General features: G+C 50.5%; 3 protein-coding genes across 5 annotated transcripts; 2 read left to right on the plus strand and 1 right to left on the minus strand.

The window, feature by feature from the left end:
* Positions 1-981: 981 nt before the first annotated feature.
* On the plus strand, positions 982-1956 carry LOC118932678 (olfactory receptor 5-like). The gene has a single exon (XM_036926343.2). It carries the CDS (start codon positions 982-984, stop codon positions 1954-1956), a length of 975 nt encoding a protein of 324 aa, XP_036782238.2.
* A 3345-nt stretch (positions 1957-5301) lies between these two features.
* On the minus strand, positions 5302-6240 carry LOC118932680 (olfactory receptor 5-like). Its single transcript, XM_036926344.2, has one exon. It carries the CDS (start codon positions 6238-6240, stop codon positions 5302-5304), a length of 939 nt encoding a protein of 312 aa, XP_036782239.2.
* Positions 6241-20245: 14005 nt separating this feature from the next.
* ZNF835 (zinc finger protein 835) lies at positions 20246-26715 on the plus strand. Of its 3 annotated transcripts, none has more exons than XM_036926392.2 (3): positions 20246-20464; positions 21016-21212; positions 22670-26715. In XM_036926392.2, the coding sequence occupies exon 3, from the start codon at positions 22718-22720 to the stop codon at positions 24263-24265; it is 1548 nt and encodes a 515-aa protein (XP_036782287.2). In that variant the 5' UTR covers positions 20246-20464; positions 21016-21212; positions 22670-22717; the 3' UTR covers positions 24266-26715. The 3 variants fall into 3 exon arrangements, with proteins under 3 accessions (XP_036782287.2, XP_036782288.2, XP_057352425.1); XM_036926393.2 differs by having other exon boundaries at positions 21049-21212; XM_057496442.1 differs by having other exon boundaries at positions 20246-21212.
* The last annotated feature ends 288 nt before the right edge of the window (positions 26716-27003 follow it).

A 27003-nucleotide genomic window follows, 5' to 3' on the forward strand; every position in this document is an offset into this window, starting at 1 on the left:
TGTTTGATTTCAGGCACCTGGTACATGGAATATTCTCAATAAACACTGGCTATTCAACACACGTGATAAATGCTAAGTCAGACTAAGTCCAAACAGCATAATGTCTGCCTGTCAGCCACCTGGAAATCATGCCGGCTCCCCAGCGTTATAGCAGAGGCCAAGCACCCCTACTTCTAACCCCCTTCCTTTTGTACAGGTTGCTTACTACCTTGAGCTTCAGTACAGTCATGTGTATACATGGGTAAAATAATGCTTATTTTTGTAGGGTTATGAAAATTAATCAATCTCTGTGTGCTCAAAAACCACAGCACAGTGCAGGGACACATAAGTGATGATCCACATATGTAGATTCTTCCCTGAAAGAATGGTCTTTCTGGAAGGGGTGGGTGAGGAAATTTCTCACTGGTCTCTTCAGAAAAACCATTCCTGCTGGTATGTTTCTCTAATAAACAGCGGCAGATTTCCCCCAGAAATTCAACTAGTTAAAAGAGGTCTACATCTCAGAATAAGGGAACTGTGATTCTTACTTTATTTAAAATAGTTCAGACAACCCCTGGGGTGCTGGAAACTTTTCAAAAACAAGAAAGGAGGAGGGAAAGAACCCAACTCAGAAAAAAACACTTAAAGTCACCAAAGATTCAGAAATAACAGTCACCCTTCACTTTCCGGAGCGCCTTCTCTTTCTGTCGCCACACTTCATGTCTTTAAGGATGAAGGGCCCGTGGGGAAGGGTCTCACCTCCTCCGTACAGGTAAGATGACCGGGGCTCAGACGGTCGAGTCCTCACCGAAGACCACAGAGGCACCAGCACGTTCAGGTGAAAGTCCCCCCTTCCTAGTTCTGTGACGTGCCGGCTGCCCCTCCCTGGTCCTCAGCAGTCAAGCTACACTGGGGGCCCTAGGCACACGCTCTGCTCCTCCTCCACCGATTCACTTCTGCGTGGACCGTGGCCTCTACAAACCTATTTCCTTCTTCACTTAGATGGAGAGGTCCCTGGAATTGGCCAACATGTCCAGAGTCCACGAATTCATCCTACTGGGTTTGTCTACCAGGCCAGACATAAGGATCTGCCTGTTTGCCGTCTTCCTGATGCTCTACCTGCTGACCCTCCTGGAGAACATGCTCATCGTCTACCTCACCTGCAGCCACACTGAGCTGCACAAGCCCATGTACTTCTTCCTGGGCAACCTGAGCTGCCTGGAGATGTGCTACGTGTCGGTGACCATGCCCAGCCTGCTCGTGGGGCTGAGGTCCAGTCCATGCCATGTGCCCTTCACGGCCTGTGTAATGCAGCTGTTTTTATTCATCTCCCTCATTTGCACCAAGTGCACGCTCCTGGCCTCCATGGCCTACGACCGCTATGTGGCCGTCTGCCGCCCACTCCACTACCCGCTGCTCATGCGGCCCCAGGTCTGCCTGGGCTTGGCCGCGTCCTCGTGGCTTGGTGGGCTGCTGGTCTCGGTGATCAAGACGTCGTGCATCGCCAGCCTGTCCTACTGTGGCCCCAATGTCCTCAACCACTTCTTCTGCGATGTCTCCCCTCTGCTCAACCTGTCCTGCACCCACGTGGCCCTGACAGAGCTGGTGGACTTCATCTCTGCCATTGCCATCTTCTGTGGGTCGTTACTAGTGGCTCTGGCCTCGTATGTGGCCATCGGGAGTGCTGTGCTCCGCATGCCTTCAGCCGCTGCCCGCTGCAAAGCCCTCTCCACCTGCGCCTCCCACCTGATTGCGATGGGCATCTTCTACTCAGTGGTCCTCTTCATGTATTCCCAGCCCAGCCACATCGAGTCCACGGACCTCAACAAGGTGCTGTCCGTCATCTACACGGTGGCCACGCCCATGTGCAGCCCCATCATCTACTGCCTGCGGAACAGGGAGGTCCACGCGGTGCTGCGGAAAACCCTCCACCCACGCTGGGTCTCTCCACCAAGAACCGATGTTTCCCACTACTGATTTTAAAACTTTCACTGCCAAAAACATAGACACAAGCTTAGAAGGCAAATAGAAACCTGGAGGAAAATGTTTGCACCATAATGTATAAGATTTTTTTTAAATAAATGAGAAAAATAGGAATACTTCAAAAGAAAAGCATTCCTGAGTAGGAAGGTGGTGAAAGGAAAAATACAAGTGGCTGGTGGCCTGCAAGAAAATGTGCAGATTCCCTAGTAATCTGAGAAATGCAAACTGAATTTTTCAAGGGAAACTAAAAACAATTTACTCCATGCCTACTGAAAAAAATATATTTGTAATATAAACACACACATGTGAAATGTATCTACAATAATGTTTATTGCAAAATTGTGAGATTTGTAATAACATTATTTTGCTGGAAATTATTGGAAATAACTCAAATGCCCACCAATGGGATATTATTTAAATATAATATGTTATATCTACACTGACATAACATGCAACCATTAAAGAGATTAAACCAGACCTGTAGATACTGTCATGGGGAGATGGTATGTTTGAGTTAAAAATGAAAGAAGCAGTATGTGAATGTGTCAAAGGTTTGTAAAACAGCAATGACAAATACACCTGTTGAGAATTTTTGTTAATATAGAACTAGAAAGAAATCTGAGAGGATGTGTATCAGTTATTAACCATATTTATTATATATTTGAATAAATAAACACATTACAAAAGAAAATGGAAATTCGAAAAATGACCTTCTGTGGAATGACTGACTCATCACACTAGCATATTTTGAATTTTTATTTTGAATAACAAAAGTTCTTCTTGACAATATCACAAGAGCAATGACCATATTCTGGTGTTATTTGTGAGAGTATAGATGGGTACATTTTAGAAAAGCAATTTGTTAATAGATACAAAAAGCGTTGAGTATTTCAATGCCTTTGTACTCACCACTTCCACTTTAAGAATTTATCCTGAAGAAAAAAATGAATGCATCCCCTGACTTCTGGTTTGGCCGTATAATTTTCTCTGGCTAATGGAATATGGACCAGTTCTGAGCCGAAGCCATAAGAAGTCACTATTTCCACTTGCCTTCTTGCTGTTTACCTTGAATAGAGCATATTCTAGTTCTTGGATAAGAGACAAGTGGAACAGACTTAATCCTGACCCACAGCCTAAAACAGAGCCCCGGTCAACCCACAGATCCACAAGCCAGAAAAAGTTTGCTATTGAAGCCACTGGAATTATTTACGGATCGCTTGTTACATAGCAGTATTTTAGCAATAGCTGACTAATACGACATCATATTAGTTAGATGATGGGGTCAGCCACAACACAGTGGCTTAAGCAGGATAGACTCTAATTTCTCATTGATGTAGAAGTATTGGTTCAGGATTGCTGTGGCAGCCCAAAGTGTGCCATCATTCTCAGGACGTAGCTCCCGGGTCGGGGTCCAACACGGCTGCTCTCGTTCCAGCCATCATGCCTGTATTCCTAGCGGAAGAGAAGGAGAACAAAGGAAGTACAAGAAACTCTCCTTCCTTTTAAAAGCATAACCAGAAACTTTGCCACTGACCGTTGTCCAGCACATACTCATAAGACCTCATGTATGAACAAAAAAAGGTGGGAAACAGCTTCTTTTTCTGGGTGGCTATGTTTCCAGCAGAGATTTGGTGGATCAATTACTAAAGGAAGAATTGATATTGGTAGATGACAACAATCTCTGTCACATGTAGCTCCTTTAGAGTGTGGTCATAGGCTTACAGTGTGATGATCTATATAAAGGGCTTTGCACAGGGTCTGGAATTCAGCAAGTTCTTAGTAGTAGGTATATTATAGCCATAAATCACTGCAGATATGAGACCAATAAGACATTATCTTTCTTCAAGGAATTACGCATTTATTTATTCAGCCAAATTTACTGAGCCCCTAATGTGCACCAGGCATTGTTCGGAGCTCTGGTGCTGAGTGGGACTGGCGAGGCCCATACTGCAGCGCTCCTGTTCCGGTCCGTGTTCTCACCCTGCGTGAAGGGTGAGCCGCAGGGGAACAGGGGAGGCCTTGCATTGTGCCCGGGAGTCTGGGCAATTAGGGAAAACTCCATAAAAAAAGAACCCAGAAGCTGAGCCTTGGAGTATCTGCATGCAAATTTACAAAAATATTACCTTTTCATTTAGAAACATATCAAGATGCCATATCAATATAGAGAGATATAACTACTTCCCTTTTAAAAAGTAGCTTCATAAGTTTTCACAATGTGGAGACACCGTGACTTAGTAACTATCTTATTGGTGAATAGTCACATTATTTCCAGTTCAGGCCACTTAAAACAAAGCCGCCTTACACACCCTTATATATATAAATCAGTGTTTAAATTTCCCTATAAGATATTTACTAAAGTGGAGGTGCTAGGTCAAAGTGTAGGTTCAATGAAAATTTTAGTAGATGATACCAGGTTGCTCTCCAAGAAGGTTCTAACAATTTATGCAATGACAGCAGCAAATGACAAGAAAAGTGCCCAGCTTTCTAAGCTACCTCGGCCATAGATTCTAATAATCATGTGAATTTTTCTTGATCTGATACAGTGATGATGTAACTTACTGTAATCAGCATTTACCCTGAGTACCAAGGATATTTCTTGGATTCATTGATCGTTTACAATATCTCATCTTTAAACTGCCACTTATAACCGCCCTCCCTACACTGACATACATATATATTTTTAAAGTAGGGTATTGAATGCTTTGGAAAAAAGTTTGAGAGTTATTCAAAACATTAAATATAGAGTTATCGTACCACCCAGCAATTCTACTCTTAGGCATATTCCTAAGAAAAATGAAAATATATGGCCACACAAAAAGTTGTATACAATGTTTACAGCAGCATTATTCTTAATAGCTAAAAAGTGGAAACAACCCAGATATTCATCAACTGATGAAAGGGTTAACAACACACGGTCTATCCATACAATGGGATATTATTCAGCCATAAAATGGAATGAATTACTGATACATGCTCTGACGTGTATGAACCTCAAAAACTTATGCTAAGGGAAAGACACACAAAAACCACATATTATATGATTACATTTATGCAAAGTGTCCAAAATAGGCAAATCCATAGAGACAGGAAGCAGGTCCATGGTTTCTTAAGGCTGGGAGTGGCAGGGGATGGCAGTGACTTCTGATGTGCATGAGTTTCTTTTGATGGTGATGGAAATGTTCTGGAATTATGGTTGCACAATTTCTTGAATGTACTAAAAACCACTGAACTGAACATTTTTAAAGGGTGAAATGTGTGGTATATGAATTATATCTCAACAAAAAATGTAAAGTGCTGATAACTTGAGCTCTCCCCTGTGCCCTGGTCGGCCGGTCAGCTTCAGCGCCACTGCAGGGTTCTGTGGAATGCTGCCTGGACCTCCTTATTCCGCAGGCAGTAGATGATGGGGTTGCACATGGGGGTGACTACTGTGTAGATGACGGACAGCACCTTGTTGAAGTCCATGGCCTCTATGCGGTTGGGACGGGCATAGATGAAGAGAGTGGCTGAGTAGAAGATACCCACCACCACCAGGTGGGAGGTGCAGGTGGAGAAGGCTTTGTGGCGGGCAGCGGCTGAAGGCATGCGGAGAACGGCCCTACCAATGGCCACGTAGGAGGCCATGGCCACAAGGAGAGAACCCCAGAGGATGACGATGGCAGAGATGAAGTCCACCAGCTCTGTCAGGGCCACGTGGGTGCAGGACAGGTTGAGCAGAGGGGAGACATCGCAGAAGAAGTGGTTGAGGACATTGGGACCACAGTAGGACAGGCTGGCGATGCACGACGTCTTGATCACCGAGACCAGCAGCCCACCAAGCCACGAGGACGCGGCCAAGCCCAGGCAGACCTGGGGCCGCATGAGCAGCGGGTAGTGGAGTGGGCGGCAGACGGCCACATAGCGGTCGTAGGCCATGGAGGCCAGGAGCGTGCACTCTGTGCAGATGAGGGAGATGAAGAAGAAGAGCTGGGTCATGCAGGCGGTGAAGGGCACACGGCAGGGCCCGGTCCTCAGCCCCACGAGCAGGCTGGGCATGGTCACCGACACGTAGCACATCTCCAGGCAGCTCAGGTTGCCCAGGAAGAAGTACATGGGCTTGTGCAGCTCAGTGTGGCTGCAGGTGAGGTAGACGATGAGCATGTTCTCCAGGAGGGTCAGCAGGTAGAGCGTCAGGAAGACGGCAAACAGGACGCCCCTCAGACGCAGGCTTGTGGACAAGCCCAGCAGGACAAACCCCTGGACCGCGGTCACGTTGGGCTCCCCCAGGGACCTCTCCATCTAAGAACAAAATGTATCTACAATGTATTTTGCAAATCTATCTACATCTCGCCTAACCCTAGACCCAAGCCATTATCTTACTTGAGCAAGTGGGAATGACCTAGCTGGTTTCTCTGCTCTCCACAGGCTTTCTCCAGGGAGCAGCTCGTGGGATCTTCCAAACTCATAGCTCACATAGGGTCATCCTCCACCTACAGCTGGACAGTCCCTGTTATTCCCAGAGCCAGCATCGTGCCCCTTATCATGGCTACAGGCCTCCAGTTTTCTGATCCTGCCCAATTACTTCCGGTCCAACTCATGTCATGGCTCCTCTTCCTCCACCTCCTGAAGCCCCACGGGTGCCCAGTCACTCCCTCAAAAGCTCCAAGTTCCTTCAAGCTTTGCAGAACTCCTACAGGAAGTCCCTTCTGCCAGAGGCACCCTTCTCTCTATTCTTGCTTTGCCCATTTCTGGGAACCCTTGGCATTCTTGGCATTAATTTTTCAATGTCTTATCTTCAGATAGGCCCTCTTTGGAAGTCTTCTCTCACACCTCGTGTCACTGTTCTCTGTCCCTTTCTTTCTTTCAGAGTGATTGCTGTTGTTTTAACTACTTCATTTTTGCTTGGTTACTCAGTGTCTGTACGACTGGATCGTCAGCCTCCTGTGGGAAGGGGCAGGTCTGCCTTACTCGGAGCCCTCTCCCCAGCACCCGACAAAGAGGCACACTGCCCACTATGTTGTACACACTCAATGCACGTTTATTCAGGGCAGGCGGCTCAGAGTTGGGTCACCAAACATCACACGTCTCAGAAGCTGCAGGGGCAAACAGTAGGGGGTGTTGTCTGGATGCTTTCGGACTATTGCAAGGTGACCCTCACTTCGGTCTCTGCTGGCTGTTAGTTTGGAAGGAAGTCAGGGTGACGTGGTCGGGAGAACGCTCACCTTTCCTTGTTTGCTGGTCACAACCGTTAGCACCCCAGTTTAGGCAAGCCTTAGCTTTTCCTTGAGAAATGCAGAGAATGATACTGGCTCCCCTGAGATGTCATGGAGATTGTATAAGAAAATCAAGGGTAAGTTCTATACAAATGAAGTTACTTTTGATAAAACTGGGTCAATCTCTTTTTTAGGTGGCACTTTAAAAACTCTTCAATGAACTTCAGTGGTTCTTCTGGGTACCTCGGAGTAGAGATATCTCTACTCTTCCTATTCTGAGATTCCTCTACTGATATGATCACATTTAGTGGTGAAATTTACCACCATTTATTAGAGAAGAGATTCAACTATGGCAATTTTCTAGAAAAACCAATGCAAAACCTTTTTCCTGATTTCTCCTTGAGAAGGTTATACCCATTCCCCACCCCCAAGAAAACTCTCACTGAAAAGAGGTAACGTTTATGGCATGTATCTGTGTCCAGGCTGGGTCCTTTTAACACAAAAATTTCATTAACTTCTGAATACCCTGCAAAATAGATGGCATTTTCCAATGGTTAAAGATGAAGAACTGAGATTCCCAGAGACTACAAGTATGAAGTGAGATCACTAAGATCTTTTATATCAGTTCTGTCTGATTTTACTACCTACCAGTGCCTTGCACAAGGCTGGGTTTCTGACACGTGCCTGTCTGAGAGCTGTCTTCAGCCCCCTTGCCTGCACAGTGCCTTTCCTGGTGCTGCCTGGCAGCTACATCTGTCCCAGGTACACAGCACAGGTTACATTTACTTTGATCCTGTCTTTGGCCTCCTACAAGGACCTTGTTTGGAATAAAGCAGACATGTCTTTGAATCCTGCACATGCCACTTCCTCCCTAAGAGGCCTCTGAGCAAGTTGCTCGCTCTCTCTGGGCCCCAGTTTGACTCGTATATAAATTCTGGGGTCCTGAGTGCCAGAAAGAAGAGTGGCAATGAGAGCAGTTCTCATTCATCAGCATTCACCAAATGCAAAGTGCTATGTCAGGTGATTTTTGCTCATATTTTATCCCCATCACACCACTGGGAAGTAAGCCTCAATGCTCCCGTTTTACGGATGTAGAAAATAATTATCAAACAGTCAGACTGTGTTCCAGGGCCTCCCCGCAGTAATGGTAGAGGACAGACTCAAGTTCCCCGGTGTGGCTGACTCCATAACTCATTATTTTCTTCTTTATCTCTTGGGACTTGGGGTCAAGCCTTCATTTTATTTTTTTGAAACACCATGGCCAAAGAGGAAAAGAAAATTATTCTTCCAGCCTAGTGGGGGAATGTTAGGATTGGATGGGCCATTTGAAGGCAGTCATTTTGACATCCTTGGTCTCTTACAGGAGGAAACTGAAAATACCCACACCGACGCAAGGGTCATGGTTGATGTCACGATTACATAGTTAGAATGGATTTGGGTTTCCCAGAATACTGATATGAAGTGGCTGCATCGATATCAGCTTGGATCCCGGACGAAGGCTCTGTGGATAGGATGCTGTTTCATCACCCCAATGAGCCTGTGAAGTAAGCTTTCTTAGCTCCGTCATTCTGACGGAGAGTCAGAGGCTTAGAAAGCAGCATGGCTCCAGGGCTCCCAGCAGACCACGGAGCTGGTCCTCACCTTAGGTTTACAGATGAAGGTCTGCATTCTGGAGCCTTGTCCAACTGGTTACTTACCTACTCTGCGTCTCAGTTCCCGCAGTTACACATCTAGCCCCAGAGACTACACGAAGCCATGAGGCTAATACACGTACTTCCCCTGCTCCTGCCCCAAACTAACCTCTGCCACGAAGTCTCCCACGAGTCAAACCTCACAGCCAGGCACCTTAGTTGCCAAGAGGTGTTTTTTGCTTACCTCACATAAGAACTGATCAATTTCATTTCAAAGGTCACTTTGGAACTCTTCAGCCCAGAAGCAGAGTGAACAGTGACTAGTTAGGGATTTTGTTTCATCCCATAAATATTTATCAAGCATCAGCAATGTAACACACACTGTGCTAGGCCCAGTGGGGACAGAGAAATGAACAGGACATGGCCTGCCTAGAGGAGTTTGCTGTCGATTCCTTCCTGTTGGCTACACTTGGACAAGTTGCTTCATCTCTCTGACTCTCAATAACACTTTCTGGAAAAAAGATGGATATAATTATCTTCATCTCAAGTTATGTACTATCTCCACTGTAAAATAAGAGTCAGATTGACCTGGCTTTGAACATTAGGTCCTCCATTTAATAGCTGTGAGACTTTGGACAAGTTACAGATCCTCATAGAGCTTCAGTCTCCTTCTATGCAAGCTGGGGATCACTTAATACAAACTGGGTTGCCATGGGCCACGTTTCTGTACATTATCTCATTAAGCCATGCCGTGACCATCCTGAGAGTGACATATTATGCTCTGCATTTTGCAGAAGAGGAACTAAAGTTTAGCAAGGTGAAGGAGCTTGATCAAGGTCACACAGACAGTCTCAGATCCATCAGTCAGACCTGGAACCTCTGATTCTGAAGACGGTGATTATTCCTCTAGACTTTGCTGCCTCTCTGTGAAAGAAGTTGCACGTATTTGAATCTACGATGAAGCTGTTCTTGGCCTGATCTCCAGGCTGGCGTTCAGTGCCGGCATACTAATGTAGTCCGTTCTAACAGAGGAGGCAGTCACGCAAACAAAAAGTTGGGGTGAGGACTGATGAAGGACTATTTACTTTTAGAAGGAAGGACTGAAAACCTCATGTAAGAACTGACATTTTAACAGAGGCTTGAAGGATTAGCGGAATTCTAAGAGTTAGACCATGGACAGAGGGATCGGCAATCTTGGAAGAAGGGACGGCACCAGCAGACACTTGGACCAAAGTCACTCAGCTAGTTGGGAACTTCAGCCCAGATTTTCCACTCCCGACCTGGCCATTCCTTTTTAATCATCCCTGAGACACATCTTGGTGTGGTAGGAAGAATTCAGTCTTTAGGATCACATGGACCTGGACTCCAGCTCCAAAGCCAGGACTGTCTGCCTGTATGAAATCAAGCATTTTTACTTACTTGCACTGACCTTCAGTCACTCCATCTGTAAAACAGAACTGCATTTGTAAGTACATCATAGGATGACTGAGAGGATTAACGTCAATAATCCAAGGGAAACCCTCAGTAAAGCACCTAAAAGAGTAAATATGCTGTAAATCCCATTTGCTTTCTTCCCATCTTGATATTCCCTTCCCTTTGCCCACAGACGAGCTACCCAGTCTCCTTACCCGAATGGCTCAAGTAAGATGGGTCTGTTAGAACGGGCAGTTAGTCCTCCTCCTTCCTAGGGTCTCTGGTCAGTGACCAGATGGCCTGAGAATTCCCTCAGAGACAGAATTTTCAGGAATGGAGCCAGGGGCCGCAGTAGTCAGAGCACAAGCATGTCTCCTTGAGTTAATGCCCACCTGGTAGGAGCTGACCTTGGTCTTGGGCCAGCGCTCTCACGCGACGCACCGCACACCTCTGCCTGCATACTCTGAACGGGTGTCGTCCGGGCACTGCCAAGTCGCCTCTGTCCTAACAGCCAGTGGGCGGGCGGAGAAGCCAGCTTAAGCCGAAGCCAAGGATCTCTGAGACCTCCCTCCCCTAACCTCTGTGGAATTAATTTAATGGAATTAAAGATCTCAGCTGGGCTTGAGGGAAGAGGGCAAAGCCAGCTGTAATTTGTAACCCAGCTTTAGGCTGTATCAACAAGCATGCATTGATATCCTACTGTGCACAGAGTGTGTTGTATACTCTGGGAACACAGAAAGAAATCTGACTTCGCTTCTTTTTCCAAAGTCTGCCGTCAATGCAGATATGAAACTAGATGACGGTCAGAAATTGGAGATGTAGAAAGGAAGGAGACAAGTCTAGTGTGGGGACTTACAGGAAGTTCTCGGGAGAATGCAGTAACTGAATGGAAGGTTCTGGAAGCTTTCTAAGATTGCCTTCCCTCAGCAAAGTCAAGAAACACTCCATCTGTGCAGCAGGCACATACTAGGCCATATGCAAGATTTTTTTAAGCAGTATCCTTCCTGTCTTCTGTATGAATTTGGAATTCCTCACTATGATATTTCAGGCCTTTTACTACATGTACTCAAGCAAGGTGTCCCAGTTCATTTGCTATGATTCTCCACTGTCTCGGATGCACCCCCATGCCTGGAACACCTACTTCCCTCCCAGACTTCTGCATCGCTGCTTCTGCCTGAAGCAACTCCCCGGTGTCTTTTGCTCCTGTAGAAATATGATTCATCCTTTGAAGTTGAATTATTTGGAAAAGTTATCATTAGCTTCCTTCCCCCCCACCATCAGCACAAATGAAAGAAGAGAATACTCCTGGTCAATACTTATCAGAACCATCAATTGAGGAATTGAATTGCTGACCGCAGGACATGGCCTCATTCACCTCTCACCCTTGGCTCTTGCATCCTGGGACTTCCGTGCACAGTCCAGGACGGGAGGAAGGGAGTCACCCCGAGAGGAATGGGGACCAGCACGAGCATGGCTTTGAGTAGCAGGAAGTGGATTTGGAGGTTGAACCCCAACCACAAACTCTAGCTGGGTCCCCCTGAGAAGAGGTCTGAGTCGAGCTCAGGAGAGGCGAGAAGGAGGTGGGACCAGGCACGGAGTGAACGCAGGGGTCTGGTAACTTATGGATATCTTAGAAGGCCTCTTTCAGTGGCAAGCAAAAAAAAAAAAAAAGATCAAACTCAAAATTGATTAAGATAAAAAAATGGAATTTATTGATTCATGAATGGCACATCCAGGGCAAGATGGCACAAGGAGACCCAGATACGGTGCCAGTCCTGCCCCAGTAGGAACAGCACGAATCCTGAGACTTATTCTCCCTGGTTTGATCAGGGTCCTGTGCCAATCCTGGAAACAGAAATTACTCACAGAGGTAATATGCAGTAGTGGGTTCAGGTAAGAGCTGATGCCAGCTCAGGCAGCTAAAGTGGGGAGCAGTGGCTCCCCCAGAATTTGAGGGGCTCCCAGCCAGGAGAAGGGGAGGCTGGTGACAGGCATGCATCACTACGGGGCTCTCCTGCCCCATCCATCTTAGGGCACCACGCCCGTGCTCACCACCCTACTGGCTCTGGAGCAAGACCCCAGGTCTCTCACAGAGGGAAGCCGTGGGAGGCATATCCGAACATTCAGTCATTTTTACTCGGTCTCTTGGCGAACATGATTGCAGGACTGCCATGTGCCAGATTGGTGGCAGGCGCTGAGGATGCAACGATGAATAGAATCAGATGTGGTCAATTTACAGTTTAGTGGAGAACAGGAGACATTACTCAGGTCATCACACGAGTACAATTAAAACTGTAAGTAAATAAGCATTCTTCCAAAGACATACAAGTACATGAAAAGGTCTTTGACATCCCTAATTATCAGAGAAATGCAAATAAAAAAGAATGAGATAGCGCCTCACACCTGTTAGGATGTTTATCATAAAAAAGACAAGAGATAACAAGAGCTGGCGAGGATGTGGAGAAAAGGGACCCTCCTACTCTGTTGGTGGGAATGCAAACTGGTGCAGCCACCGTGGAAAAAGTACAGAAGTTTCTCAAAAAGTTTAAAATAGAACTACGATACAATCCAGCAGCCCCTCTTCTTGACATATACCCAAGGGAAATGAAAACAGGATATTGAAGACATATATGCACTCCCACACTTATTGCAGTATTATTCACAAAGCCAAAATATGGAAACAACTTAAGTGCCCATTAGTGGATGGACAACGAAGATGGTGTGTGTGTGTGTGTGTGTGTGTGTGTGTGTGTGTGTGTGTGTGTGTGTGTGTGTGTGTGTGTGTGTGTGTGTATGAATAAGCATCACCTTGGGAAGTTCAGAAATTGGCAACTTCATATAAATAAGGCTGGACTCTCAGGGCACCAACATTAACGTGCTCCTAAGCACTGCCGCAGATCATCACCCCTGCACTCGTGCCCTGCCATGTCCCTTGCTGGGAACTTTGCTTAATGTAGTCCCCCATTGAGCAGTACTCCTTAACCCAATGCCTTTGAGAGGTGGGCCGCTGTGTTGTTGGGCAGGTTGGGTCGGTCATTCATTTACTCTCTTGCATATTAATGGTTCTTTCATTCATTGACTTACAATTAGGTCATTCACTCACAAATCCATGTATGGATGGATTTATTGTCCTTTAATTGATCCATTCACTCATTCAATAAACATTTTTGAGCAGCCACTAACTAGGTCCAGGCTCTAGCCTGGACAGTGGAATTAAAATGAAAAACAGGCTGTGCCCTCCAGGAGTTAGCAGCCCAAAGAAACGCATGAGAACCGACACAAATGTGCTAAATTTGGCTCACTTATTAGCAATGCAAAGATTTAAAATCACTTAAAGATGGGATGTGGGCCTTCCCTCTCCCAATAAGGACCCTCTCCAGCTTACTACAGCCTCCAGGATGCTGAGATGTGTGTCAGTCACTTGTCTTACTGAAGCTCGGAACATTTATTCTTGGCCAGCTTCACCCATTGGTATATATAGCTGGTCCCCAAGATATTTGAGATTATGAGTAATGACCTAACAGCAGCCCTCTCTGTCCTCTAAAGTGTGGGACATCCTTCAGACAAACGACTTAATTTTTAATTTTGAAGTGAATACTCCAAAAGTTGAATTTCTTTGGTCTACACGTTTATGAGTTTTAGCACCTGCATAGATTTGTGCAAACACCTCAAGAAAGAAAATCGTGTTGGGTAATAATACTGCAGGTGTCGCTTTTGTCCAGGATTAAGTCCTAGCTCTCTCCTGGTAGCTCTGTGGACTGGAAAAGCCAATTCACGGTCCTGAGTTCACCTGTGAAGTAGGAATAGAGTCTTCCTCCAGGGATGCTGGGAGGATGACATGCAATTATGTTTAAGAAATTCTGAGCACAGACCCTGGCAACTATTTATGTCACTATCCTCAATGTGTGATTTATTATGCTAAAAATTTTCAGAACTAGAAATTACTGCAAAGATAAAAATTAAAACCCGAGTCCATTACCAGATTTAACCACTGTTAGTATTTGAGTATAACTGATTTACAGTATTTTTCTTGCCCCCCCCAACACAGATACACACATAGAGAAGCAAAACAGAATATGCACACCATTCTATTTTGTGACATGCTTTTTCTCTTATCAAGATAGCGCTGACACAGACCATATAAATCAGATTGATTTGTTTCTTTCAAATTAGGGCATATTGCAAAGCATTGATCATAGTTCATGCAATTGACTCCTCATTTTTCACACTTACATTATTTTTATTTTTTATTACCATGAACAATCCTTCCTTAAGCATTATTTTACGTATATCTTTGCACACTTGTAAGATTATTTCCTTAGGATAATTACCAAGAAGTGAAACCCCTTATCATATGATAAGGCTACTTATTTAAAATCAAACTAAGGACAAAATGGAAACATATAGAAAATCTAAAAGAAAAAATTGCAAGCCCTGACATTTATACACTCATGAATGCAACAAATGTTTGTAACACATTTCCTGAGAGTCTGTTCCAGGTATAGGGGCAACTACTAAAGAAGGTAATGTGTCCCAAAGTAAAATGATTCCAGGTAGGGGTGAACCAGAGATGTAGACAACAAATATGTAAATAAACCAACAAACAAACCTTCAAACCCTGCAGGACAATGTCATGGGACTTGAGGACTAAAGGTATTCCACATGGTGCTGGTCTTTTTGGCCTTGATAAGAATTTGAACATCTTTAAGTAAAGGGGTCCCCAAGGGGGCTGGCCATGGCACCTTCCTTACATGTAGTCCCCACGCTCCGGAAGCCGGTGTCACCATCGCCAAGTCCCCTCTGTGCTCAAGGTCTCAGGCTCTCACCTGGAAATGGGAAGGATCACCTCCCCAGTGTGGAGAGGCAAGCTGGGGAACTAAGTGAGAACTCGGGTCTGCCTTTCTGCAGCAAAGCAGAGAACTGGCTGGGTACGTCCCGGATGCTGGAGGAACACAGGTCTCTCCACCTTTCCCTTCATGAATCCAGGGCTCCCACAGCTCTGGGAAGGTCCAAAGACCCTGCTGTGTTCTCACCACGATCCTTCCCCTCACAGACTGTATCTGCATGTGTCGTTTACCAAGTTCTGCAACTTCTAGGAATCTGTCCGTGTGATCACATGTTCAAAACCAAGGTGAACAGGACCGATTTCAAACACATTAAAAAAAAAGTAAGTAACAGAAGTACTAAGTTATATTCCAAAAGATAGAAAATTATCTCAATATCTATAAACATGGGACCAGGTAATGAAACTGTGACCCACTCATAAATATGGGATAGGATAAAGAAATTATGAGCCTTCCATAACAAGAATACTGTGCAGAAATCAAAAAAGAAGGAAACCTTATACTGATACAGATTTTTAATACATTGTTAAGTAAACAGAATGTAAGTGAGTGTGGTGGAGGCAGTAGTTAGGATGGGGATGAGACGTGCTACCGTGAGGCAGAGAACAGCGGGCCGCTACAATTATTTTTAAATGAGGGAGAAAATACATGCATATCTTCACCTCCTCCTCTGGCCTGACACCCAAACTGAATGCTTCATTTGAAGAAGAGAGAGGCTGTGTGTGTGACTGCGATAAGGGAGCCCGGGGGGAGGCTGTGCCTGCCAGTGCTTGTAGGAATTTGAGTTTCTGACTTGAGTGAAAGAGATTTGCCCTAATGCTCCCCTAGGAAGGGATGGAAGAGCGGTGGGAGGTAAAAGTGACCCTCTGAGCATGGCCAGGAGAGAGTGGGAGGGTGTGCCAGGCAGAGGGGACAGGGTGGGGGGGTGGGGGTGGGGGTTAGATGGGTGTGTGAATGGATAGATGGTGGATGGGTGGGTGAATGGAGGGTGGAGGGATGGAGGGATGGAGGGATGGAGGGAGAGAGAAAGGATGGGTGGGTGGATGAATAAATGGATGGAGGGAGGGATGGAGAATAAAGGATGGGTGGGTCGGTGGAAGGGTGGGTGGAAGGACGGATGGCTGGTGAATGGTGGATGCAGAGATAAAGCTGTGTCCGATTAAGCATCCTCTTCGCACACTTCTCCCGCACCCAGCCTCACACCTGGCACCAGCAGTCTCGTCCAGGAGCTTCAGCCATGCCCTCCACGAAGAGACCCACCCAGAAAGGATTCAGGCCGCTCCTGGGCTGGGAGAGAAGCAATTCCGAGGCACCTTCTCAGGCAGCGCCCCTGTGAGTAAGGAGGCCCCTGCAGTCTCCCACACAGCCCCCCAGAGCCCCGCGGGGGTGGGCAGAGCTCAGGCAGGGGAAGAGCGGGGCTAATTGGAAGCCTCTCCCGGGGCAGCTCCGGGGGTCCTGGGCAGCACCTAGGGGAGCCGAGCTTCGTTAGCAAGGACCGCGCTGGAATGCTGGAAAAAAAGAGAACTGTGGGGACCCTTCAGAGCCGTCAGAGGGTAAGTCCGGCGTGAGCGGCTTCCTCCCCCTCTGCGGGAGGGAGCAGGGGGACCCGCGGCCGGGGGTGGGGGCCACTGGCTGGGGAGCCTCGCTGAGGGTCACGCTCCCTCCGTGTGAATCAGAGAAATCCCGGCGGACAGAGTGCGCGTGGCTTTGATCTGAGAAAGAGAAGCCGGCGGGGGGCGGGGGGGGCTGCCCGGCGCTCCCAGCCCCCCTGCGGGGCACCCGCGGCCTCACGGCAGGCGGACCCCAGCCGAGGGAGCGAGACAGCGCCGGGACCGCGCTGTAGGTGCGGGAGGGCACAGACGGGGCCCGGCCAAACCAAGCCCGAGCCTCTCCGCCTTCTAGGGGGGCCAGCGCGTCCCAGGCTCCGGAGACTGTCCCGGGCTGAGCACCGCCAGTCCTGGGTTCCGGGAGTGTCTCAGGGCTGGGCGGCCAGGAGGGCTGAGGGCCTCCGTGGGACCTTGAGGCAGCACCCTGCCGTCCTTGGGGCTTCAATTTGCCCCCAAGAGAATGAGGGGACTGGACTCCATCGCTGGCTTTCAAAATCCCTCTTCAGAGAAAGCGGTTTGTGGTTTGTCTGCTTGTTGAAACGGGGAAGTGCACGATCTCCCTTATGGGTGGGATCTAAACGTTGAGGCCATGGATGCATTGGGCAGAGGGTGGCCACCAGGGGCGGAAAGGGGAGATGTGGGCCAGAGGCTACGGTTATGCAAGGAGGTGAAGTCCAGGGCTCTAACGCACAGCACACTGCGGTGAATGGAGGTGTGCCGCAGGCTGCAGGTTTGCCGCGAGGGGTAGATTCCTGGTGCTCTGATCACACACGCAGGAAACGGCAACTATGTGAGACTCTAAAGCCGCGACGTGCCTTGTCGCAGGGGATTTGTCCCTGGGGGCACCCCCTTCCCTCCCCACTGTAGGGGAGGCGCAGGGAGGCTGCACAGGGCGGCTGCACAGTGGAGCCGGGAGTCCGTGGAGTCAGGACTGGAACCTGGGACGGAGGCCGCGCAAGGGCGGGGCCCCCTGGGCACCCGGGGACCCGGCGCGGCCTCACCCACGTGGGGCCGGCGCTGCCAGGGTCAAAGGCTGCACCGCGGGAGAGCCAGACGGGCGGCACCCCGGGCCTCGCGCGCCGTCCCCACCGCAGCCTTCACCTCCTCCGCCCCCCGCCCACTGGGCCCTGGCCCCGGGGCGGCCGGGGGCCGGCAAGCGATACTCCTCGGAGCCTCACCTCCCTTCTCATGCGACAAAACTGCATTCAGCAAAATGTGTCCAAGTGAAGTGTATTCCTTGCCCTTCCCGGAGCCCGCCGGCCGGGCTTGTTCCCAGGACGGGGGCCCAAAACCGCACCACGAGGGCCTGAGGGCCCGAGCACCCCAGCCCGGCTCAGAGCGACCTCTTCACCTCCCTCCCCCTCAAGTCTTCCACGGGAATCTCCTTTTCTCTCCTATTTTTTATGGGAAAGGCTTCGGGCAGGTTTTAGCCTTCTTTCTGCGATGCAGCAGTGCCCCCCAGTGATCCGGGAAGCTTGACACACCCCCTCGGTTGAGAAATAGGCCTGCGTGTATCTTTGTGCTGTCTTTGGAGGAGACTGAACAACAAAATTATGTTTATCATAGCTTACCTTTGGCCTTTTTTCCTTTTTTTTTTTTTTTTTTAGGAGTAGGAATTACTGGTGGCTTTCCTAATTATACTTAGGGCTTAGGGCTCACATTGATCCTGTCTGTCTTGTCACCTGTCTCTGTGCCCCAGCCACCCACCCCACCCCACTGCCCCGTGAGATTCCTGGATGGTTAGTTTTATGTGTTGACTTGGCCAGGCTTAGATGCCCAGTGATTGAATTAGTGCCAATTCAGGCGTTTCGGTGAAGGTGTTTTATAGATGTCTAAATATTTTGTGAACTTCTACAATCCTTTTGCTTTAAGTAAAGATTGCCTTTGACATTGTAGACGGTTCTCATCCAGTCTCGTCCAAGTTAAAGGCCTTGAGAGCAAAAACTAAGGTTTCGCAGAGATGAAATGCTCAGGACTGCACGCAGCATGTACTCCTGCCTGAGTTCCCAGGCCGTGGTCATCCTACAGATGCGAGACCTACCAGTTCCCTCAACCGTGGAAGCCAGTTTCTTAAAATCTCAGTGGAACAGTAGATGAGAGATGACAGATAGATGTAAATAGATGGATAGATACAGATTATAAATACAAGTATATATATACTGGTAGAGAGAGAGAGGTAACTATGTATTTATACCTCTATCTACACTATTAAGTCTATTTCTCTGGAGAACCCTGACTGAAACACCTCCCCATTCTATTTGTCACCCATTTTTAAGCTGGGAAAAGCCAGCCCCGAGATGTTTACAGAAACATCATTCATCACAGCAAGAATCTGGAAATCACATAAATGTTCTCCAACTGACGATTAGCTAAATAAGGCACACTTTATACACGTACCAAGCTTGGACTTATTTTACCAACAAAGAATAGAGAGATTCAAGTCCCACTTGGGACTATATTGCAACATGATAATAACTACATGTGAAAGCACTGACCCTGACATAACAAGTCTGGAAAAAATACCATTTGAGGAGTCGTTGAGAGATCTCTGCACATTTTATGGAAGAGGAGTGTATGTAATTACACATGCACGTGTGTGTGCCCAGACAGAATCTGATTCGTCATATTTGTGTGTGTGTGTGACGGGGGCAGATCGCAAACATGACCCTAATTTTCCACGCCACCTTGAACGTGCCTGCCGTGCAGTGTGTCCGTTTGCCCACCCCTTGAATCTGGACGGAACCTGCAGTCTGCTCTGGCCAGGTGGCTGCCATGCAAGTGACCAAGCAGAGCCGAGGATGCAAGTGGCATTGCAGGGCCCGCAAACTCCCTCGGGACCTCCCCCAGCAGCCACGTGAAGAAGCCCAGGCTGGCCTGTTGGAGGGTGAGCCCGTCCCAGCTGGCCCAGCCGCTGACCACAGATCCCCGAGTGGACCCAGCCCAGACGAGAACTGCCCAGCTGAACCAGCCCAAGTTGCCTTCCATGTTCGCATGTCTCCCTGCTTTCTCAATTATATAAAAATGATCTTGTGCCATTTTTCTAATGGTCAAGGAAGTAATTTATGAAGGCTGTTAGAATTCCCTCCTAGAAAGCGCTTTTAAAAATGGCTGGCCAACAGGAAATCCTATGTGCACATTCACCGTCACGATCATCTGCCCACGTCAGTGGATCTGTCGTCTTCTTTGCTTTGACAGGAATTCGGTCAAAGCCCTGAGACACGCCTTCCAAGGCCTCACGGCCAACCGTGGGCTGGAAACCGCAGCTCCCGCCCTTTCTGAGCTGTGTGGCCTGGGGCACGTGCCAGCCTCTCTGATCCTCGGATTCCTTTGCTTTCACGATTCAGGACGAGGAGTCCCGCCCCAGCACTGGCCCCGCCCGCCACCCTGCGCCCCGGCCCTGGTGGGCGGGGATCAGGGCAGATATGCCCGAGTCCTGCCCCGGCCGCTCTGCCCGCTTCGGAGGCTGAGGGGACCCGTGAGCCCCACTGCGCCAGACGCAAGGCCCTCTGGGAATTGTAGTTTCGGTGACCCAGGCGCGGCACCTTCTGGGAGTGGTAGTTTTCAGGAGCCCCGCGGGGCCGCCTCTGGGTGCGCACGCGCAGTCTGTGCCGGCCTGGCTCTGGTCCCGGTACGCGATGGTCGCCGCCCTAACGTGTGTGGCCAAAACGTCCCCGCCTTCCCGGAACGAGGGGTCACGGGGTCCGCGCGGGCCGGGCGGGGCCAAAGACCCAGGAGAATCTGACCCGAACCCACCAGGCTCGGGGGGTGGAGTCGCCGAAGGCCTTCCGAGCTCGTCGCGGGGTGTATGGGCGCCGGTGAGGGGCTGCGCACGCGCGTGGCCGGTTCTGAGTGTGGCCGTGACTCCGGCGGCGTGTGCGTGGGGCCCCGCGCGGACCCCGGCGGCGTGCGTCCTCCTCGGGCCTGTGTCTGTGCACTGGGACAGCTCTGCCCATGTGTGACTTTGGGCAGGTGTGGAACTTGCCTTCCTGGGTAGGAGGTGTGCAATTCCACGTGTGTGTCCGGGTGTGCAGCGCATAGAATGTTCCGGTGGGTGTGTCTGCCAGCGTGGAGCTGGGCGGCCTCGGTGTGCCTGGGCGTTACTCTGCATGTGGGGCTCTGCAGTCTTCACAGCATGTGTTTCTGTGCACGGGAGACCCTGCACGGGTGTGACTTAGGGCGCTTGTGAAGCTCTGCCCACCAGGTACACTGCGTGTGTCCTGGTGGCCAGTGCGTGGCCTGCCTGTGGAGCAAGGCGGCGTGTGTGATCTGTGTGACTCCGTGTGCATGTTATGTGACATGTATCTACACCTGAAAGTGTCTGTGACTCCCCTTTGGCTGCCTGTGTAATCCCGGGTTTACACCCCAGCCCACTTATCCTCCCCCCGCGCCGAGGAAACAGCCTGCAGAGGGGAAGCCACCCCGCTGCGTTGGCCCCAGCATCTCCCTACACAGGCCTGTTTCTTTCTCCCGCCGATGCCTCTGGACCATCTGAGGTGTGATGGCCAGAGCAGAGGCTCCAACCTGAGTGGCATGGACCAGACCTGATGCTCCCAAGACCACGAGGTGGGTACTGCCACCCGTCCTGGGGACCCAGGTGTGGGCCCTGGCCTTGCCACCTCCGGGAGCCTCAGTGAGGAATAAATGAGCTAGTGGGTAGCAAGAGTTTAAAGGGTGCTGGACACACCGCTCTGTGCTCAACAAGGGCTTATTATTATTGTCACCATAATAATACCCCCACGATGGCTTTAGAGTGGCCAAGACCAGCCCCTCTCAGACGTTCCTGTGCCCGTGAGTCCCTTGGAGCTCTTGTTGCCTGAGCCCAGCATTTGTCACAGGCGAGGCTGCAGGGTGGGACAGTGGACCTTTGCCACATACGTTGATAGTCCCTAGGAAGCAAAGGCTGCTTTTCGCTGTTTTCAGACCTAAACGGCAGCATACCTTACCCAATGCATTCTTCAGCGCCATGAATTTGGGGGCTGAGCTGGTGCAGTAGCTCATGGTCCTTCCTATTTGTGCCATGAGATGCTCCATCGTGTGGGTATACCCTGTTTTCTTTCCATTCCCTTGTTAATGGGCAGTTGGACTGTTTTCTAGTGCTTGGCTGTCAGTGTCTTGGAAAGGCCTCCTAGCACACATGTGTGCATGTTCCTCTTGCTCACAATCCAGAAAATGTAATAACTGGACTTCAGAGGAAGTATGTTTCCAGCTTTACCAGAAAACGCCCTTGGGTTTCTGGTGCGTGCCCCCACCAGCAGTGCCTTTCTCATGGAATTTGGGAGCTGCTTTTCCCCTGGGCCTGGAATGGACTGGTTTTTCTCTGGCAAAGAAAACTGTCTCTCTTCAGTGTATGTCTGCTCAGGCAGCTATAACAAAACACCTAACTGACAGAAGTTAATGTCCTCACAGTTCTGGAAGCTGGACAGCCAAGGTCAGGGAGCCACACAGCTGGGGTCCCGGCGACAGCTGTCTTCTGGCTCTGTCCTTACAGGGTGGGGAGACGGAGCTCGGATGTCTTTTTCTTTTCTCATAAGGGCACTGATCCTTTGGGTGGGGGGACCCCTTGCAACCATGTAAACCTACTCCCCCTCCAAACACCATCGTGTTGGGGGTTAAGGCTTTGACATATAATTTGAGGGGGACACATTTTGGTCCATGGCACCAGGTTACAAGACTATTTTAGAGCTGAAGGATTCATGCTTTTGTAGGAATCTTTTAAAATTGTTCTCAGTCCCATCGAGTCGGAGTCTCAGCTAGAGGCCATTTTGCCCCCAAGAGACCCTTGGCCCTGTCTGAAGACGCTGTTGGTTGTCACGCTGGGTGAAGGACTGGAGCATGCTCCTGCCCCCAGGGCATGGAGGCCAGGGATGCCTTTACACATGCCCCAGGGCACACGACACCCCACAACAAATGATCTGATCCAAACCGCCAGTCGTGGGAGGCTGAGGGACCCTGTGCTAAGCCATTTCCAGCCCAGGACCAAAGACCAACCTGACTGGGTTCTTTCTCTTCCTTTCTTTCAGATCGCACGCTGCAGAGGTGAAATTGAGGCAGCCCCTGGAGGAGCAGGAATGGAAGCACCCTTGGGGGTCTCCGCCCCCCAGGGCCCTGAGCTGGAAGACACCTGGAAACACAAGGGTCAGTCCAGGGACCCGCAGGAAAACCAGGAAAGCTGTTTGAAGCAAGAGGCTGTGGCCCCCGAATCAGACCCAGTCGGGGACGGCGTGGAGCATGGCGACCTCAGAGGAGCCCCAGGAGGCCAGTCGCAGCCTGCGGCTCCCCCCACGCAGGGCAGGCCCCAGAGGCGCAGTGTGCCCACCAAGCGCCCCGCACCAAAGTGTGCAGACGCCCCCCGGGAGGAGCCGGGTGGCGGCCCCAGGAAGCCATGGAAGTGTGAGGCCTGCGGCAAGGCCTTCAGCTACTGCTCCGCGTTCATCCTACACCAGAGGACGCACACTGGGGAGAAGCCGTTTGCCTGCGCCGACTGCGGCAGGGCCTTCAGCCAGAGCGTGCACCTGACGCTGCACCGGCGCACCCACACCGGCGAGCGGCCCTACGCCTGCCCCGAGTGCGGCAAGGCCTTCAGCCAGGGCTCCTACCTAGTGTCGCACTGGCGCACGCACACGGGCGAGCGGCCGCACCGCTGCACCGACTGTGGCAAGGCCTTCGCGCGCCCCACACACCTGGCGCAGCACCGGCGCGTGCACACAGGCGAGCGGCCCTTCGCGTGCAGCCAGTGCGCCAAGGCCTTCCGCAACCGCTCGTCCTTGCTGGAGCACCAGCGCATCCACACCGGCGAGAAGCCGTTCGCGTGCACGCAGTGCGACAAGGCCTTCCGCTTTTCGTCGGCGCTCATCCGCCACCAGCGCACGCACACGGCCGAGCGGCCCTACGCGTGCGGCCAGTGCGCCAAGGCCTTCACGCAGATCGCGCACCTCGCGCAGCACCGGCGCGTGCACACAGGCGAGAAGCCCTACACGTGCCCCGAGTGCGGTGCGCCCTTCAGCCAGAGCGCCTCGCTGGCCGAGCACCGGCGCATCCACACGGGCGAGAAGCCGTACGCGTGCGAGCAGTGCGGCAAGGCCTTCACGCAGGTCTCGCACCTGAGTCAGCACCAGCGCGTGCACACGGGCGAGCGGCCCTATGCGTGCCAGGACTGCGGCCGCGCCTTCAGCAACCGCTCCCACCTGGTGCAGCACCACCTGGTGCACACGGGCGCCAAGCCCTACAAGTGCCTGGAGTGCGGGGCCGCCTTCAGCCACGTGTCCTCGCTCATCGAGCACCAGAAGATCCACACGGGCGAGAAGCCCTACCGCTGTGCCGAGTGCGGCAAGGCCTTCAGCCAGGGTTCGTCCCTCACGCTGCACCAGCGCACGCACACGGGCGAGCGGCCCTACGCCTGCCCCGAGTGCGGCAAGGCCTTCAGCAACCGCTCCTACCTGATCCAGCACCACATCGTGCACACGGGCGAGAAGCCCTATGAGTGCGGCGGCTGCGGCAAGGCCTTCAGCTTCTCCTCCGCCCTCATCCGCCACCAGAGGACGCACGCCGACAGGAAGCCTCGTGCGGCCAGTGCAGGGACACCTTTGCCCGGGGGCCACACCTGCCTCGACACCTGAGCGCCCACGGGGAGAAGCCTGTTGGCAGGAGCGACCGTGCCGACAGCGTGCAAGCTGACGCGTGACAGGGCATCCTAGCCAGGCGCTCTGTTGAGCGTTTCTGGCCGGGTGGCACTGTCGGAGAGATACCCTGCCTCCCCATCCTGCCTTGCAAGAAGACTGAGGCTCAGAAAACCTCGGTGACTTGCCCGCGGTCCTGCAGGGAGGTCAGGGGGCTGAGACTGGCCCCCACATCTGCCAGACATACCACCACCACCACCACCACCTCCCTGGTTCAGAATTATAAATGCCGCCGTGAATGCAGACCCAAGGAGCATCTGTGGGCCTTGTAATTGTTATGACTGAGTAGGTGTTTGCTCAATACATTTAACTGGATCAGATTCTGCTCCCCCGGTGAGGTCGGCCTGTTAACCAAGGGAGCAGGGTCCAAAGAAGAGAAGCCGGTCCACTAGGACCAGAATGGTGCTCCCCAAATTAGAGAAAGTGAATGGAGAAATCCAGAGCAGGAAAAGGTCTGAAAGAGAGTGCCCGTCCCCACAAAGGGCGACCTTTAGAGCGGACCACAGCCTGCTTCCAGTGAGGAGACACCTTCCCCGGCCCCAGCTTTCTCCCCCTTACTGAGCCCTGACTTCTGTGGAGATTCAGCAGCTGTGCATTCAACATCTCCCGTCCTGGGTGGTCCTGCAGGCCTGGGCCAGGCTGGGCTGCCGTTGGCTGGATGGTCATGCATCTGTGGTCAGCTGAGGGTTGGGGACTGGCTGGTCCAGGAGGGCACAGCTGGGCCGGCCCAGCCCTCCCCCTCGGGACTCACATCCCACCTGGGCGTGCACACACGGCTGCAGCAGGGATTTGGGAGAGTGCACGCGAGCAGAGTTTTAAGCCTCTGATTATATCAGGTTTGCTTCCATTCGCGTTGGCCAAAGCCGGCCTCCTTGCCCAGCCCAGGGGCAGTGCCGGAAGCGCTTTCCCACAGGTGTGGCTAGAGAGAAGAGTGAAATGTAGGAACCATTAATGCATGAACTGCTGTGGCCATGAAACAAAAGTTACTGTGTATCATGGTCTTTACGAAATTACTGTACGGGAACCCGTTCATGTGGTCCAAAACAAAAAAATCTCACCTCTGTCCTCCCCACCCCTGTCTACCAAGTTTCCCTGCCTAGAGGCGACCATTCTTAACATGCCAGTATCTTTCCAGCATATCCTATGCATATATAAGCAAATATTTATGTGGACATTTGTTTATATGCATAAACATGCTAAAAAGATACATACCTTTCTGCACAAATAGCATAGGCCACACAGTTTCCCATCTTGCCTTTATTCGTCATCATATTCTAAGGGACTTACATCATTAGACAAGCAGGATGGATGTTAGCATTTCACCAAGTTTAGCCTAAGAATGTTAGGTTTGGAATTAACTTGTGATTGTTCTGATCTCACCGTGTCTTGTTTGCCTCCAGAAGAAAAAGTCACTGAAAGTACCCTTCAGTTCTGAGCTCAGATGCCTTTATTACAAGGTTGGCCAACAGACTGACTGGTGTCGTGGGGCAGCACCTCCCACCTTATGTTGTTAAAAAAAAAACATGGTAAAAAATTTTTGTTACCAGATTTTTCAATTATATGGAAAAGTAAGAAGTATAGTAAATGCCCATATTCCCACCCAGATTCAATGCCTTTTAAAAAAATATAAAGGTACAATACCTAGAAAGGCTTTTACTAAAATTTATCATGTTTCATGATATGAATATATTTGCTTTTAAAATAAGTCATGAAAACATGACTATTTGTATGACTTTCTGGTCTATTTTAAAGTAAATGACAGATGTGATCTCACTTCACCGCTAAACACCTGAATTGCATCTCTACAAAAAAAAAAAGTGTCTTCCATACAACCACAGTATCACAGCACCTAATGACAGTAGTAATTTCTTAGTATCATCCAGTGTCTAATCCAGTGTCAGGTTTCCCTGGCCTTAAAGAAGCTTTTTAAAAGTGATGTGATTTGTCAGAAAATAATGTCAAGGTTTGAAAGCACTCAGATCTTCATGTGTATGTTGAATGTGTGTAACTGGGGGGAGGGGAAGCTGGCAGGGAGACACAGACACGTAAACACGTGAGAACAGACCGACTCCCTGCCCACCAGCTTCCTCCGCTGCAGTCCTACCAGGGAGGGCGGTGAGGGGCCTGGGAGGACGGCATCTGTGTGCCTTTCTCCCTCTGACCCAGCGCCCGCACACTGGTTCCTTGCTATGACCCCAGCTTTGCCCAGCCCACGCCTCAGCACGTAGGTCCACAGGGAGTGCCAAGTGGCCGAATAGTTGCACATCCCTGCACCAGCCCTGGAGTCAGTCAGGCACAACAGAACTGGTTCCTCCCCATGCCCCAGACCTGTCCCAGCTCAGGCCTCAGCACACAGTAGGGCCTCAAGAAGTACCGAGTGACTGAATGGATAGTTGGACTTGCCCAGCTCCAGCCCGAGACATTCAGGGTCGTGGGCCACACTGGCCCCCTCCCCTGACCTTCGCCCAGCCCAGGCCTCTGCACACAGTAGGTGCTCAGGGAGTGCCGGGTAAATGGATGAGTGAAGTGGGTTCTGGTGGAGTTCCACACGGGAAGAGCAAGGGAAACCGGCCGCGCCGCAGGAGGGCCGTGGGCGGGGCCTGCGTCCTTCCGCGAGCTCAGGGGCACCGGCCAGGCTCGGCGTGCCCTCGGCCCGGACCCCAACTGTCTGCGGGTGA

Source organism: Manis pentadactyla (genome assembly GCF_030020395.1).
Source record: "Manis pentadactyla isolate mManPen7 chromosome 15 unlocalized genomic scaffold, mManPen7.hap1 SUPER_15_unloc_1, whole genome shotgun sequence".
NCBI lineage: Eukaryota > Metazoa > Chordata > Mammalia > Pholidota > Manidae > Manis > Manis pentadactyla.

Bases quoted from the DNA above. Each gene is read 5' to 3' on its own strand.
- LOC118932678 (XM_036926343.2), top strand. From the start codon at position 982: ATGGAGAGGTCCCTGGAATTGGCCAACATGTCCAGAGTCCACGAATTC.
- LOC118932680 (XM_036926344.2), bottom strand. From the start codon at position 6,240: ATGGAGAGGTCCCTGGGGGAGCCCAACGTGACCGCGGTCCAGGGGTTT.
- ZNF835 (XM_057496442.1), top strand. From the start codon at position 22,718: ATGGAAGCACCCTTGGGGGTCTCCGCCCCCCAGGGCCCTGAGCTGGAA.